The 14,207-nt window shown below is 38.7% G+C and overlaps 1 protein-coding gene across 3 annotated transcripts in view; it reads right to left on the reverse strand.

Moving 5' to 3' along the window:
• Nucleotides 1–3,903: 3,903 nt before the first annotated feature.
• The window catches only part of LOC147902706 (protein TIC 56, chloroplastic-like), a 38,654-nt gene continuing 28,350 nt past the window's right edge, over nt 3,904–14,207 (reverse strand). The window contains exons 3-6 of one of the 3 annotated variants that reach the window (XM_087374096.1): nt 10,121–10,409; nt 6,002–6,164; nt 5,770–5,879; nt 3,904–3,992 (exon numbers count right to left, since the gene is read on the reverse strand). In XM_087374096.1, the coding sequence (XP_087230222.1) occupies nt 5,775–5,879; nt 6,002–6,164; nt 10,121–10,409 (557 nt within the window). In that variant the 3' untranslated portion in view covers nt 3,904–3,992; nt 5,770–5,774. Of the gene's footprint in view, nt 3,993–4,654; nt 5,379–5,769; nt 5,880–6,001; nt 6,165–10,120; nt 10,410–14,207 lie in introns of those variants that run through there. The other 2 variants (XM_087374095.1, XM_087374094.1) reach the window with 2 other exon arrangements.

The following is a 14,207-nucleotide window of genomic DNA, read 5'->3' on the forward strand; positions in this document are numbered from 1 at the left end:
GCAAGGAAAAGGAAATTCCCTTGGATAGCTTTACAAGACACAAAGGATTCATAGATTTTGTACCCTATGTTCAAAGTCTTAGCAAGAATCTCTTGTCAGTTGGACAATTGACAAGAATAAATTATAGGGTTATCTTTGATGGAAATCAATGCCTAATCAGAGACAAAATCAAAGGATATCAACTCGTTGCAAAAGAAATTAAAGAAGGTAGATTATTCAAAATACTAGCATCAATATCAGATCATTATGCAATGTCAATAGATTGCCAAGCAATGCAACTTTCAAAATTAGTGAATAAAGGATATGGATATGTCAACTTCAAAATTCAACACAACTCAAACGTCAGAATATGGCAAGTGGAATTTTGAGACTCGGCTTTCTTGAAAAGTTTTGTGAAGCGTATTGTTTTGGAAAGTGAGCCAAAAAGAACTTTGGTAGAAGCACAAACTAGAGCAAGAGGAACTCTTAACTTGGTGCACTCCAATGTATGAGGGTATGCACAAACCAATACTGTGAATGGATCACTTATTATTCATTGATGGCTATAGCAGATATTGTTCGATACCTACTTTTTAAAATTTAAACTTAGAGTCTTTGACAAATTTAGAGAATTCAAAGACATTGTAGAAACCAAAAAAATAAAAAAATAAAAATTTTTAGATTATATGAGATGAATATATGCCTACAAATCTATACGAGATGCATATATTCTCATATAAGTTATACGAGATAAATATATGCCTACAAATTTTATGAATTTTTTCAAGGAATCTACATTCTCTTATATTGTGTTTTTGCAAGCTACCATTGCTTTTGGTAGAAACTCTCCCAAATCTATCTACCCAATGAGAAGTGAGGATTCTCCCCTCTTGTGTGGAGATCTCAAGAAGCAACCATGAGTGGTAAAATGTCATGGGGCTGCTACAAATGTAGCATTTGAAGGGGATAAACTAGGGACATTGGATCTTATGCCTTGGATTAATGACACTTGTCTTCATGATACTTCTTGCCATTTCACACCTCTTGAGGTATAATTTCTTTTTAAACCATTTACTTTCAAGGTTTAAAGAGTAAACCATGTATTTTCAAAGCTTAATAACTCTCCATTGGTATCTACAACCACATTGAATAAAAAATAGGAATCTTTAATTGATATATCTTCATGACTATGTTTAATATTTAGTTAGTTCTCATTATCCATGATTGGCATAGCTTCAACTACCTGTTAAAAACATGCAATGATTAGAATATTTTACCCTAGGATTAGTTTCCATTTCAATACTAGGGATACTTTCCTATGTATGTATTATTTTTTATATGTGCAAAACAATGTGCTAGTTAGGGCATCTACCATGTTCATCCTAATTTTCAAAACATTAGGTAACACTTTTTTTAAAACCAAATCTTGAGATTTATGTGACTTGCCACCAAGAAAGAAGGCAATCACAACAACTGGGTGTACAAAATCAAGTACACTCTAGATCGCAATATTTAAAGGCACAAAGCCAAACTAGTTGCAAAAAGGTTTTCACAATAGTATGGGAAAGATTATGATGAGATTTATGCACCAATAGCAAAGATGGATTTCCAAAAAAAAAAGATATATCTCTAGCCATATTGTGTACCAACAAGATGTCAAATTTTCTCAAGGGCTACTTAGACGGAGTTTACATGCAAAAACTATCAAGGTATGTTGATTAGGAAAAGGGGATGAAATTTTCCACCTTAAGAAAGTCTCTATGGCTTAAAGCAAGCTTCTAAAAGCTGGTACACTAGAACTAGCAAGGATGTGGCTGATCTAGGATAGATCAATCATTCTCTCTACTATAAAGTTCACATGGAAGATCTTACCATTGCACTTATGTATGTAGATTATCGGATTTGATAGAAAGTAGTGAGAGATTCATTATAATCAAACTAAAGAAAAAATTATTTATAGAGTTTCGCATGAAAGATCTTGGACTTATCCACTATTGTCTTGGCATTGAGTTTCCCATGAAAGATCTTGGACTTATCGGCTGCTATTTTCTTGGCATTGAGTTTTGTAGAAACTCACACCTCTATGAGCCAATAAAAATACGTGAATATTCTCCAAAAGAAGCTTCATATGGTAGATTGCAAGATTGCACCCATTCCCATGGAGAGGAGTTTGAACTTACCAAAGATCTAGAAATTCCTAAAATCAATGACAATACTATTAGCAGTTCATCAAATCCCTTACATTTTCGATTATCACAAAGAAGAGATTCTTGAGGTATAGGTACAAACCAGTTTTTGAATAAAATCTAGAGGAAGTCATCTAAGATTGCATAGATACTATTAAAAAGACTATGTAGGAGATCATGAGATCAAGAGATCCACACAAGTATACACATTTTTCTTTGGCCAAGGTGCTATATCACTATCAAACAGATAGCCAATTATTTTTGTCTTCAACAAAAGCATAATATAGAGCACTCACAATAGGTGCATGTGAAGCTCTATGTGTGGTAAGGCTATTGTCAAAAATAGATTATTTTGATGACACAAAACCGACGACAATATACTATGATAATCAATCGGTACAAGTCTTATCCAAGAATCCAGCATATCACACCCTCAAGTACAAGAAGGCAGGAATAACTAAGGAACCACTTGTTGGTGAGCATAGCTATATGATAGTTCTCATACTAGCATTTCCATCCATGGAGTGTCCTCTTTCCATGCTCCATGGAGTGTCCTCTTTCCATGCTCCATCGTGCTCATTACAAATGTTGCAAATGCTTCATCATAGGTCAGAGGTTAAGTGCAATGTCTCAATAGAAAATGAGATATGAGAGAGAGAGAGAGAGAGAGAGAGAATGTATGTCACACAAGAGATGGATAGTACATATACCAAAAACCTACAAGTATATCTCTATTAAGACATAAAAAATTATTCATACGAATAAGATAGGTTTGGTTCCCATACCCTTTATCAGTAATATAATCCACACACAAGCCTATGTATACAATGAGTCCATATAAATAACCTATTCTAATGCTTTCCTTTAGCAAAGGTATCATTTCTATGTAGATTTTGTTTGAAATCTTGAAATTTACCCCTTGACGATGCGTTGATAAATAGTTGTGCCAAATTTTCTTCAAAGCAATAGTGGAAGGGGCAAAATTCTCCTTTCTCAATTTGATTCAAATGGATGGACTAAAAAACATCAATATGCTTCACCTTCCTATGATCTTTTGGATTTTTTTATAAAGAAATTGCGCTCATGCTATCACAAAAGATCATATGGATTGTACCAAATTCACCTAGAATTCTTCATAGCCACATTCTTTCAAAAGCACATTTTGATGAAGGAATATATTCTTTGTTATTATAGGAGGAATACCTATGTCCTACATCTTGATTAATCATACTATGCTAATTTAGAAAGAATGTAAAATTAGTTTTTGAACTTTCTCACTACCTCCACCCCAACATCACAAAATACGACGAGGTAAGATTTATTGAATCCTTTAAAAGAATAGTCTTCTAGTAACCCTTGATATTCAAAGTCGTGTCCTTAAACTTTTTTACTTAACTAAGATCTAGTTGTGCTACGATTCCCTTGTTTAGTTAGACACAAAGCTTCTTTAATATGAGAGTTGTGGTTTCATCACTTTTGTAACCACAAGGTCTTCAAATATGGCCTTCACGCGTTTTTTAAAATTTGTGAAATCGTCTCTAGCTAACTACCTGTGTAGAGCTTGTGCAATAACTTTTATTCATTTTCTAGGGTCCAAGGGTATTGTAAAAGCAATATTATGGGCAACAAATTGGTTGACATTTTCAAACACGAAATAAATTTAGTCATCAAAGAACCTACCAAGGTCGCACACATACTTCGACAAAGTGAGCTAAAGAATTATGTTTTATGGGCTTTGAAAGCATATTATTCAACATAATCAGTACAATAGCTCTTGATTTTTGTCGATCCTCGATCTTTCTCTCAATATTGTAATATGTGTGATCCCTATTACAAACAATATACAAGAAAACAAAGCAAAATTGTTGTGTTAGCTCATAATAAGATGAAAAGTGATCATTTGCACTCCCTATGTGCATACCAAGCCAATAAAATTTTATTTCTTAAGATTAAAGAGAAATCCTACAAGCACACCACATGTATGCAATGACTTTGAAATTTGAAAATAAAAACCATTCCAACATAAACCAATCAATTAATGAACGTGTTTTACTACACCACTTATCATATTTTAAGCAAGTAACAATCTACAACAGATATGAAGAAATCCCATAGACATCAACTTTACCTAGACAACATGCATGTATCAAAGCTGTGAGCAAATAACCAGATTTTGTCTACTAGAGGTGCAACACCAGAAAGAGTGACACCATGGTGAATTGGCAGAACTAGAACACTCAGCATGTTTTTGAAGAACAAAAATGTAAGCAAGCCACATTCTAACATTGTGACGATACACTTTCCTTGTCAAACCGAAAACACAATGATCAACTCAGTAGGATGATGGGCCAACAGAAACCAGCGCCCATCTAATGCTAGCCGTTTAAAAGTGTATAACAGATCACCAACTGCTGAACCATTGAGAACAATGGTATCATTTGTGCATAGAGAAATAGAGGCCTCATTTCTTTATAATATTTCACATAAATGTAAAACATTCTTTAATGTCTTGGTTGGAAATAGATAGGTCTGTATACGCCATGTTTGACGCCTCAATTTTTTTATATTATTTCATATAAATCTAAGGCCTTCTTTAATGTCTTAGTTGGGGTCTGTATATGCCATGTTTGACGCCACAAGAGTGATACTAGCATATACTGAAATCACGTCTGATTTTAAACAGTTCAAAACTCTTTTTATCGTTTCAAAGTTGACCATCATTTTTCTGCACACCTAAAGGCAGCAAGCATCTTCTGTGAGGGGTTCTGATGGCAAAGTGCAACCACAAGTTGAATTAAGCAGGCATTCACAAGAGGAAGACTATGGCAAAGCTATACTATACTCACAGTTTATGCCATTTTGTCAGTCCAAATAAGGAGTCTCATGAAGCTGATTGTCTTCATGTCATGCCATTTTTATGAGGCAAATTGAAATCCATTCCTTATTTTAAAACTCGGTACAAAAATTGAGCACTGGCAGTTTCTTGCACTGTAAGGTAGTTGTAAATTAGCATGCAGCTATTCTCTTCCAGACCGTCTCCCATGACTTGGACCAATAGTAAGAAGCAGCCATCGAACCTATAAAAGAGAAGCTTCTTGCATATTAACTCCCTTGGTACACCGACTATTTGATACAGTAACATAATAAGCATTATCATATGAGCAGTGTCCACAGTCGAGGTTGGTATTCGTCAATGTACTTCAGCCACGAGCTCTGCTTATGAAGAATACCATGCATGAAATTCATCACAATATTAAGTGGCACAAGTAATAATGCTGTGTGTGGGATCAGGCTGGGATAAGTGCACAATGGATTAATGGCAAGCAAAAGGGTTTAATCTCTTTTAGGGGGGAAATTTAAAAAAAAAAGCATAGTCTAGCAGACATATGACAGGAATGAAGCTACAATGAAAATCAGAAGAAAATCTCCAAAAAAACATTAAACATTGGAGAAGGTTTTCTATGATAAAAATAACATCTCTTCTAATATGCAAGTCATCAATGCATACATATACTAGAAGCACTTAAAGAAAGAAGTTGTTAATGGCAAGCTAAGAAGAGAATTCAGAAGTAGCATCAGCTTACAACCTACAAATCCAGTATACCTTTCCTATTTGTACTTCTTCGTTAACTTCCGGTAATTTTCAGCAAACGCGTTCTTATCTGTCTTTGAAAAGACATCTTGGACATCTTCATATAAACCATCCCACTTTTCCTGAAATTCAATGCAGACACAGATTAAATTGAAGCTATACATTCAACACAATGACTAAAATCCAGATTTAATTTACAATTCTTTCTCTCTTATACCAGGGTCCTAAAAGCCACACAACCTACCTTGAAATCCTCAAACCATTCCTTCTCATAATCAGCTCTAGTTGTAAAAGAGCCCAGGTCTCCACGGTACCATCGCCCACCGTATGTCATAAAATCCATTAGCTGCTCTATATCCAACACTTCCCATGGACGGAGCCCAGGAATCTCTTGGGCCAACCTCTTCCTGGACACACAAATTGAGAATATAAGCATACAACGATAGATGCACGAAACAACTAACACTATAATATGCCGCCAATAAGAAGGTTCAAAACTATTGTATAAGAATAAGAAAGTTCAAAACATAATATGCTCCCTCAATAAGAAGTTCATATCGTATGTTCTGTAGCTTATATAAGAATAGTATGCTGCAAAATAAGATGGGGCTTCATTATGCTTTCCATCCATGATACTGCATGTTTTCAAGGACCTGCCCTGTTGGACCCTCATGCAGACTGTAGCTTCCAATCTCCCTCTCCTTCGTTGTTGCAGGCATCCTCTGTTCCTGTGGACCCCATGGCCTCTTGTTCCTTGCAGTCTGTCGCAGCAGCACCTCCTTTGATGCCGAAGGCAGCTTCTACTCCTTTGATGCTGAAGGCAGCAGCACCTCCTTTGATGCTGAAGGCCTCTTCTAATCTTTTTACCCAAAAACTCGTTTTAACCGTTGAAGTAGTTCTGACTTCGCCTTTCAAAGATTCAGGCAGAAAAAAGAGAGCTTTTCACTACTCCACGTCCGTTCAGCCTGATAAGATGGCCAGATTCGATTTCTCGACTTGTCCTTCATCATATCTTCAATTAGACCTTCTTCGACGTCTGTGTGAGGAATCTGTGGGGGAAGCTCAGGATTCATGTTTGCGGTTATCTTAATTTCTTTCTCCCGAGTCCCTCCGTAGTACTATTTGCCAGACGCAGCAGCATGGGGTGTGCCTCTATTTCATGGGGAGAATCATGAATGTCTCTATGTTGTGGGCATGGTCGACAACAGCGGTTGGTATGGATAAAATTGAATCTTTGGTTTTTCTTGGCAAGGGATTTTACAATGCTCACTGCACTGGACACTGTGTACCAGTTGATTAGTATGGCAGGGTTCATGGTGCTGGTTATTTTGCATATGCTATGCCTTGGAATCCCCTTTTCGATCCAGCCAAGAACCTCATGGATTTTTGTCCTGTCCGGGTCACTCTAAAAGCTTTGCCAATACTTCTTCTTCCGCATATTTCCTCTCTTGCATCTCTTTTAGGGAGAGTGTTGCATCTTCCCAAGTGGGATTACTTGGTCACGAGTAGGGACATCCGAATTTGCATTCTCTGGGATATGGAGCAGCCCATACATTCGTGTTCGGATCATGATTATGGCTTGGCGTGTCCATTTCGCATTCCTTTACAGTTTTCTTCCTTCCCGAATGCGTGTTACAAGTGCAGGCAAATTGGTCACTTTGCTCAAAGCTGCTCTTCACCCTCACGACAATCTAATAATGTGAAGGGCACTTTGCCTATTCCTTCGACTCCTCTCCAATCAGATAAGTTACAGCAGCCAAAGCATAACAAAGAATGGAGACGGGTGCAATCTCATGGGAAAGCTTGGGACACTGTCTCCTTCAGTCACTTTGTCTAATCCCTTCCAGGCTTTCAAGGACACCCTTATGCTTGCACCTCACCAATGATGTCTCGGTTGGCTCCTCTTGATGTTCCTTCATCCTCCACTGCTTCAACATCTTCTGACATTGATGCTTCCGATCGCAGGAGCCCCCTTCAGTTCGGCAATCTCTTTTGGTTGATTCTGAGTCTCAACCGGCCTCTAGGGTTATTCAATTGCAGTCAAAAGACTTGCAGATGGATATCTCTCCTTCGGATATAGTTAGTGATGGTACTAAGGATCAGACCTCGAGCTAAGAGAGAGAAATCAGGTATCTTCTCATGAATTGAAAAAAAAAATTTACTCGAGGATATGCATCCTATGCGCAACAAGGATCTGACCCAGTGACACAAAGGTTTCGTCTTCCTGCTTATGTTAAGAAGAATCGAAAGGGTCAAAAGAAATTGCATTTTATTGATGGCACCGTTACATCGCTCAATGGTTTTCTAGTTCAAAAGGGATCAACTTTTTATTATCTTTATGTTGCCACTACTGGCATGTAATTTCATATTTTCCTCCTTTTTTCTCTTTCTATCTTGACTTCCTGTCTCTTTTGACAGGCATTGATTTCATACTATTCTTTCTTGTACTTCATGGTGGGTTTTTACCTCATTTCGAGGTTTCCACACGCAGTAATATAAGTATTACCCAAAAATATTTAAAAAAGTGTGTTTAAAGAGTTGAGAAAGTAGGGAGAGTTAGAAGTAGTTAAAAATATGCATTGTAGCTTGTTTGAACTCTCAACCTTTCAAACTTGATGAGACATCAAACCTACAACTATCTAGTTACTTAAAAGTTGAAACCCCAATAATATAAAAATCCTAAAGACTAAGTTCTAACTAGTAACATCATAGTACAGTTGCTGTTCTATATGCGTCATACATGCAACATCATTGTGATCCATACGTGCTACGTCATACATGAAGCAAAGGAGAGCCAAGAGGCAAGAGAGGGATGGAGAGGAATGTAGTATGTGAGCACCAGAAGGGGGACAGATGTAGAGGCTGCTGCAGTCTGTAGGGTTTCAGAGGGAGGAGAAAGTATGATCTTAGAGTGGGCAGAGCTGAAGAGGTTAGCAAGGTTCAGGCTGAAAAGTTTCAAAGAGAGGGGAAAAGAAAGAGTGGCCAGGGATGACGAGCTGAAGAGGATAGATTGGAGGGCCAAGAAGCCTAGAAGGCAAGGAAGGCCTGAAGAGGGCACAAGGAATGCAAAGGGCAAGGCAAGGCGGTAGCAAATGCAAGGGAGAGCAAAGAAGGCAGAAATGGCAAGAAAAAAGGTCATAGGTAGAGCCGGATACATTCCAGTAGCAGAAACGGCAAGTTTTGCTCAGGTTTTACGTTGATTGTTTTGCATTGAAATGCATGCATGAAAACTTTCTTTCATGAAACTATTAAACATTTTAGCAGGGCTGAAAAGCATTTCCCTGTGATATGGTTCCATTAATACCTTAAAGCCATTGGTGTTTGCACGAGCAATTCAACAATTTGCTCACTTTACTAACTCTCAGGTAAACACATTCGTTATTGTGCATTACTTGGTAGACATTGCCAAAGTAAGGCATGCCGTGTGCTAGCTCCATTAACAGTATGCTGAATATCTGGGACATATGAGGTATGATTCAGTACTGCTAAAACCCCATCTGTGAAAGCCTCATCACCCAAGGGACATGTCCTCCAATGACAAGGAGGCTTATATAGTGTGGTCTAAAATCATTTGGGTGAGCAATTTGGCCCCTTGCGTTGATCCAACCCCCATGTTCTAGGCTGCCTCAGTGGTTTCAAAACCATAAAGGACTTTGAAAGGAGACCGGGAATAAGGAGGGCATCTGTAATGTTAGAAGTACACAATGCATTCGTGTGCCAATAAAATTAGTACCAAGTACAACCTTCCAGAATTGAAGTCATTTGAATACAGAAAATTGTATTGTCAAGTCCGTATGGAGCATGCACTACAAGCTGCCATAGCACATTACACCTCCTAGCCTTAAAATCACTTACCATTGCTCAAGGCGGATGACGCTTTGAAGACAAAGCAGTGTAATTGATGGTGCAGTAGTATACAAGGTCATCCAAGGTGATTAGGCATCCAATAACCCTGCAATTGATCTTGGGAAAATACCGCTTGCATACATCAAGACCCAAAATGTACACAGCTAGGATAGTTCATACCTTTTAGCAAGGGGATATTGGTAGCCATCTTAATGATTATTATTAATGCTCACACATATGCTAAGATTGTACGGAATTACAAACCTTATGAAGATTCACACATTTGAGTGACCAAACTTCCGAAAAGCCCAATGTCAAACTATGACAATTTCCATTTTCCTGTAATTTGATGGCTGCTTCAAACTCCTTAAATTTTGCTAAAAACGTGCAAAACATCCAGTAATCAAAGTTCATAAATCTCCCTCGAATTAACAAGACAAGCTAATGAATGCACTCGTAGAGTCAACAATGTCACATGCATAATTAGCTTTGCCAGAACAAATGTGAGAAAACTCACCGTATATGGTATGGAATGAACTTGTCCGGCAAAATCTTATCATCTTCCTCTAGGATCGTAGTAAGCTCTGACCCACCTGCCCAAAGAAAGAGAGAATGGCTTGGGGCACGTTCCCCTGGCCATACATCATTATTGAGTCTCAACACAGCTTTTTCACGTTCCTTCTTTTCAAGACCCTCGGCTTGTAGCTGTTTGTAGCTTTTCTTCTCATGCCCTTTTCTTGGTCCCCACAGAGATATTCCTCTTGCCAACCTGTGCACAAAATCAGATCCTATAGCTGCCAGCTTCACTGTACACAGAATATATTTTTGTAAGACCAGAGTCAACTTGAAACCAAGTACATTCATGAGGAGATAACAATAAAACATGTGCAACTAAGATCAAATGCAATACCATATCAAAGGATCAACAGGACTGAGTTTTAAATTATGAAAGAGCACAGGCACAACCTTGTTAATAAGCAACATACAATCTCATCAAGCTGCTAGCGCCATTTTCATAACCATCTAGGAGAACTCAGTATTAGCCAATTTGACAAAACCCTTTTTATCATTGCATACGAAAGGACAATTCTTTAACCTAGCTTCTCCATGTATCGTTGCATACAAAAGGACAATTCTTTGACCCTTGTGTTGCACAAGAAGGGGTCAGCCCAGCCTCGGGATGAGAAAACCTGCCTACGTGATCCAACCCTATCGTGCATACGGTCTAGGCACAAATATCTACACTCACAATTTCTTCAAAGACAAAAAATGGGGGAAGGGGAACCCAAAAGAATGAAGGGAAGGGCAAGATATTCCGTATACTTCTATAAGAATACCTGATTCCAGCACACCGAAAATCTTTCGGTTAGCCAGCCCCATTGGCAAGTTTGATTTGATAATCGACTTGACTTAGGCCTGTGTGCAATTTGAGACCAAAGATCTAGCAATAAATTTATGGGAGCAGCCACTGTCACTCAGAACCATCATCAGGATTGATCCTCGTAAGCATAGAACTGTGGCCAGAATTGTTGACGAGGCTCATGTATATAGTATGGGCTACTCAAGGTGGCTTCCCTTTTTTATCTTGTGAAGGAGGTGTATCTTCAGCTTGAGTATATTTTGTTTCAATTTTCAGGACATACAAAGGTTACATAGTCCTTTGAAAGAAGTTCCATTATTCTTCGTTGATCCAATAGCAGCAACTTTACAGTATCGGGGTTGGTCATTGCTATGTTTGGATCGATTTGATGAAGAAGAAGTGCAATCGTGAAGGACGCTTCTATGGTTGGCCTGAATAAGGCTGTCGGAACCTAGTTAGTTCAAGATCCTTGGTTTCTGAATAGCTGTTGGGATCTTTTGGCATCCTTAGAGCAAGAAGTATTGGCTGAGGTAGGGTTCTGTTGTCGTGTAGAACCACGTCTGAATGACCCTTGGAAATCAGTAATCGCTTGACATAAGCAATGGCCTTTGAAGTGGTTAAGAGACTTGCCTTGAGGACATCGGTATGTAATGAGGCATTAAGGCATGCAGCCTATTACCCTCAGTTAAGCCATCAATCTCCAATAACAATGTGATGAACTAGGAGATATCTGATATAGGCACAATGAGCCAGTCTACTCCCAACTGTTTAAGTTTTGAAGTGCTTGGAAGTCCCTGTTGGCTGCACAAATCACTCAAAACGATCCAATGAGATTACACCTTTGTCATCGTTGAGGTGTCTTTGTCACCAGAGAAAGGCACTGTCTTTCAATACACGGGCAATGAGATATCTTCTTGCTATTGGAAAGCTCAATTGTGTCAAAGTATAAATGCATCTTCGCGAGCCACTATTTGTGAATTCTGTGATTTCTCTATCTAGTGTAGGGTTTCAGAAGTTTGATTTAAATTCTTTTTTAAATACAAGTCTGCAAGAGACAATAGAGGACATGCAGTTTTTTGTTTCTTAACTCTAGGAGAATTGCGTCAGCTTGAGCATCCAAAGTAGTTTTCATGTACTGAATTGGCTCTCAAAATCTAGAGTTACTAAACTGAGCCAATAGGGTAGCCATACTTTCCTATATTGCGAGACCTACTGCTTCAAGAGTTTGTGTGTTTATTATAAGTTGTCAAGAGGAGAATTGGATGCCTCCATATAAGCTGTGTGTATAGAAATGGGATGGGCTGCAAGAGGTTGTGGTGAAGATATAATTGCCAATCAAAGTGCAACCTCGTTGATATAATTACTGCAAATATTCTCTCTCTCTCTCTCTCTCTCTCTCTACAAACACACTAGGGCCCAGGACAATCGTCGGGCTGGACCCCCCCGAAGGTTTTATTCATGAAGAGAGAAATCTGTTACAAGAGTTCAGTGTAGAGCTGTCTAATACAAATTCCAACGTGAATCAAATTTTACAAGAGCTTCAAGCTCATTCCAGGATGGTTGTCTAAAATCTAGACTAAGTCCTATTACATGCCTCTAAGGGCAATTTATGGGGTCTTCGTAGCACTTGGTCATGCGGGTGGCCTCAAAAAAATACTTGCTACGCTCCAAATTGCTTGGGTCTTTAGCCCCTCATAGTACCTGCAACAATTAATTAAAGCGCACCACTATGGTACCCAATTCTCGTTGACCGAAGTCAACACTGTCTGACCGTAGTCAGCTCTGTGATTCTCTGGTTGACCGCAGCTAACCCTCTTGGTAATAAACCAAGTCTCCCCGACCAAAGTTAGGCTTACTTGACTAGAGTCAAGTATCTTTGACTATAGTCAATTCTTTGACCATTAAAAGAACTCTTTGATCATAATTAACCCATATGAAAACTCTTTACTTATGATCAAATAAATGGTCAACTATACTTTGACTTAGGATATTTACATTGCGGTGACATCCCCTCGACTTCTATTCAGCTGACCTCAACTGAAAAGCTTCCTTGTAAACATCCAAAAGCTGTGGATGATCGGACAACATGTCTTCATCCATCCACTTGGCATCCAATGCCGTATAATTCTTGAATTTTACAAGATATCTGTAAAACTCCTTGCCCTGAGGGCATTTGCATACAGTATGATACACAATCTGCTCTGGCTGAAGGACCTCCTCCAGCTCATCCACTTCTGGTGGATCCTCTGATATTGGCTATGTAGGCTAGAAGACTCACATGGAATGCTCTGGCAATGCCAACCTGTATGCAACCTCATTTATTCTTTATGTAACCCTGAAAGGGCCGTAGTACCTGGACGATAACTTTGCATACACTTTCTGTTTGCCTTTAAACTTGCAGAGCCTAGCTTTCTCAAACTTCAAAAGTACCCAATCCCCTCCCTTGAGATTTAACTATCTCCTATGCTTATCTGCAGCTCTTTTATGCTTCTCTTGAGATCTTTCAATTGCTGCCCGGACTTGGCTGAAAGCTGTCTAGAGGTCTCTCACAAACTGATCAGCTGCAAAAATTTCATCTTTGGTCCTTAGAATAGGTGGCAAAATCACCTTCCCATAGATGACCTCAAAGGGGGCTTTCCCTGTACAACTGTGTACTGTATTATTGTAAGCGAACTCTACCAATGGTAGGTACTTTTCCCAATCTAAACCTTGGTCACCCACGTAGCATTTCAGCATATCCAATGCTGTAGAATTTGCTACTTCACTTTGACCATCTGTCTGAGGAGGAAAAGAAGAAGAAAAATTCAGATTCGTCCCCATATTATCAAATAAAGCTCTCCAGAATAGACTGGTCATTCTGGGATCTCGATCACTGACAATGGACTTAGGCATACCATGATGCTTAAAGATCTGTGCCATGAAAAGCTTAGCCATATGATCTACCTTTATGGTTTTGCAAACCGGAATGAAATGAGCTTGCTTGCTGAATCTATCAATGATAGTCCAAATCCCATCATTCCCTGACTTTGATCTTGGCAAATCAAAAATGAAGTCCATTGTAATACTTTCCCACGGTGCCTCAAGCACGGGAAGAGGCATAAGTAGGCCAGGTGCCTTTCGACTATCATACTTCACTTTCTGACACGTAAGGCATTCAGTAACAAACTTGGCCAAAAGAAATACCTCTCTAGTGCTTAAGTTGTTGCTGTAATTCCTCTATGTCCAGCATAGGGAGGTGCATGGC

This window comes from Dipteris shenzhenensis, chromosome 4, assembly GCF_047967505.1.
Source record: "Dipteris shenzhenensis isolate YYH24624 ecotype China chromosome 4, Dip_SZ_1.0, whole genome shotgun sequence".
Classification (NCBI taxonomy): Eukaryota; Viridiplantae; Streptophyta; class Polypodiopsida; order Gleicheniales; family Dipteridaceae; genus Dipteris; species Dipteris shenzhenensis.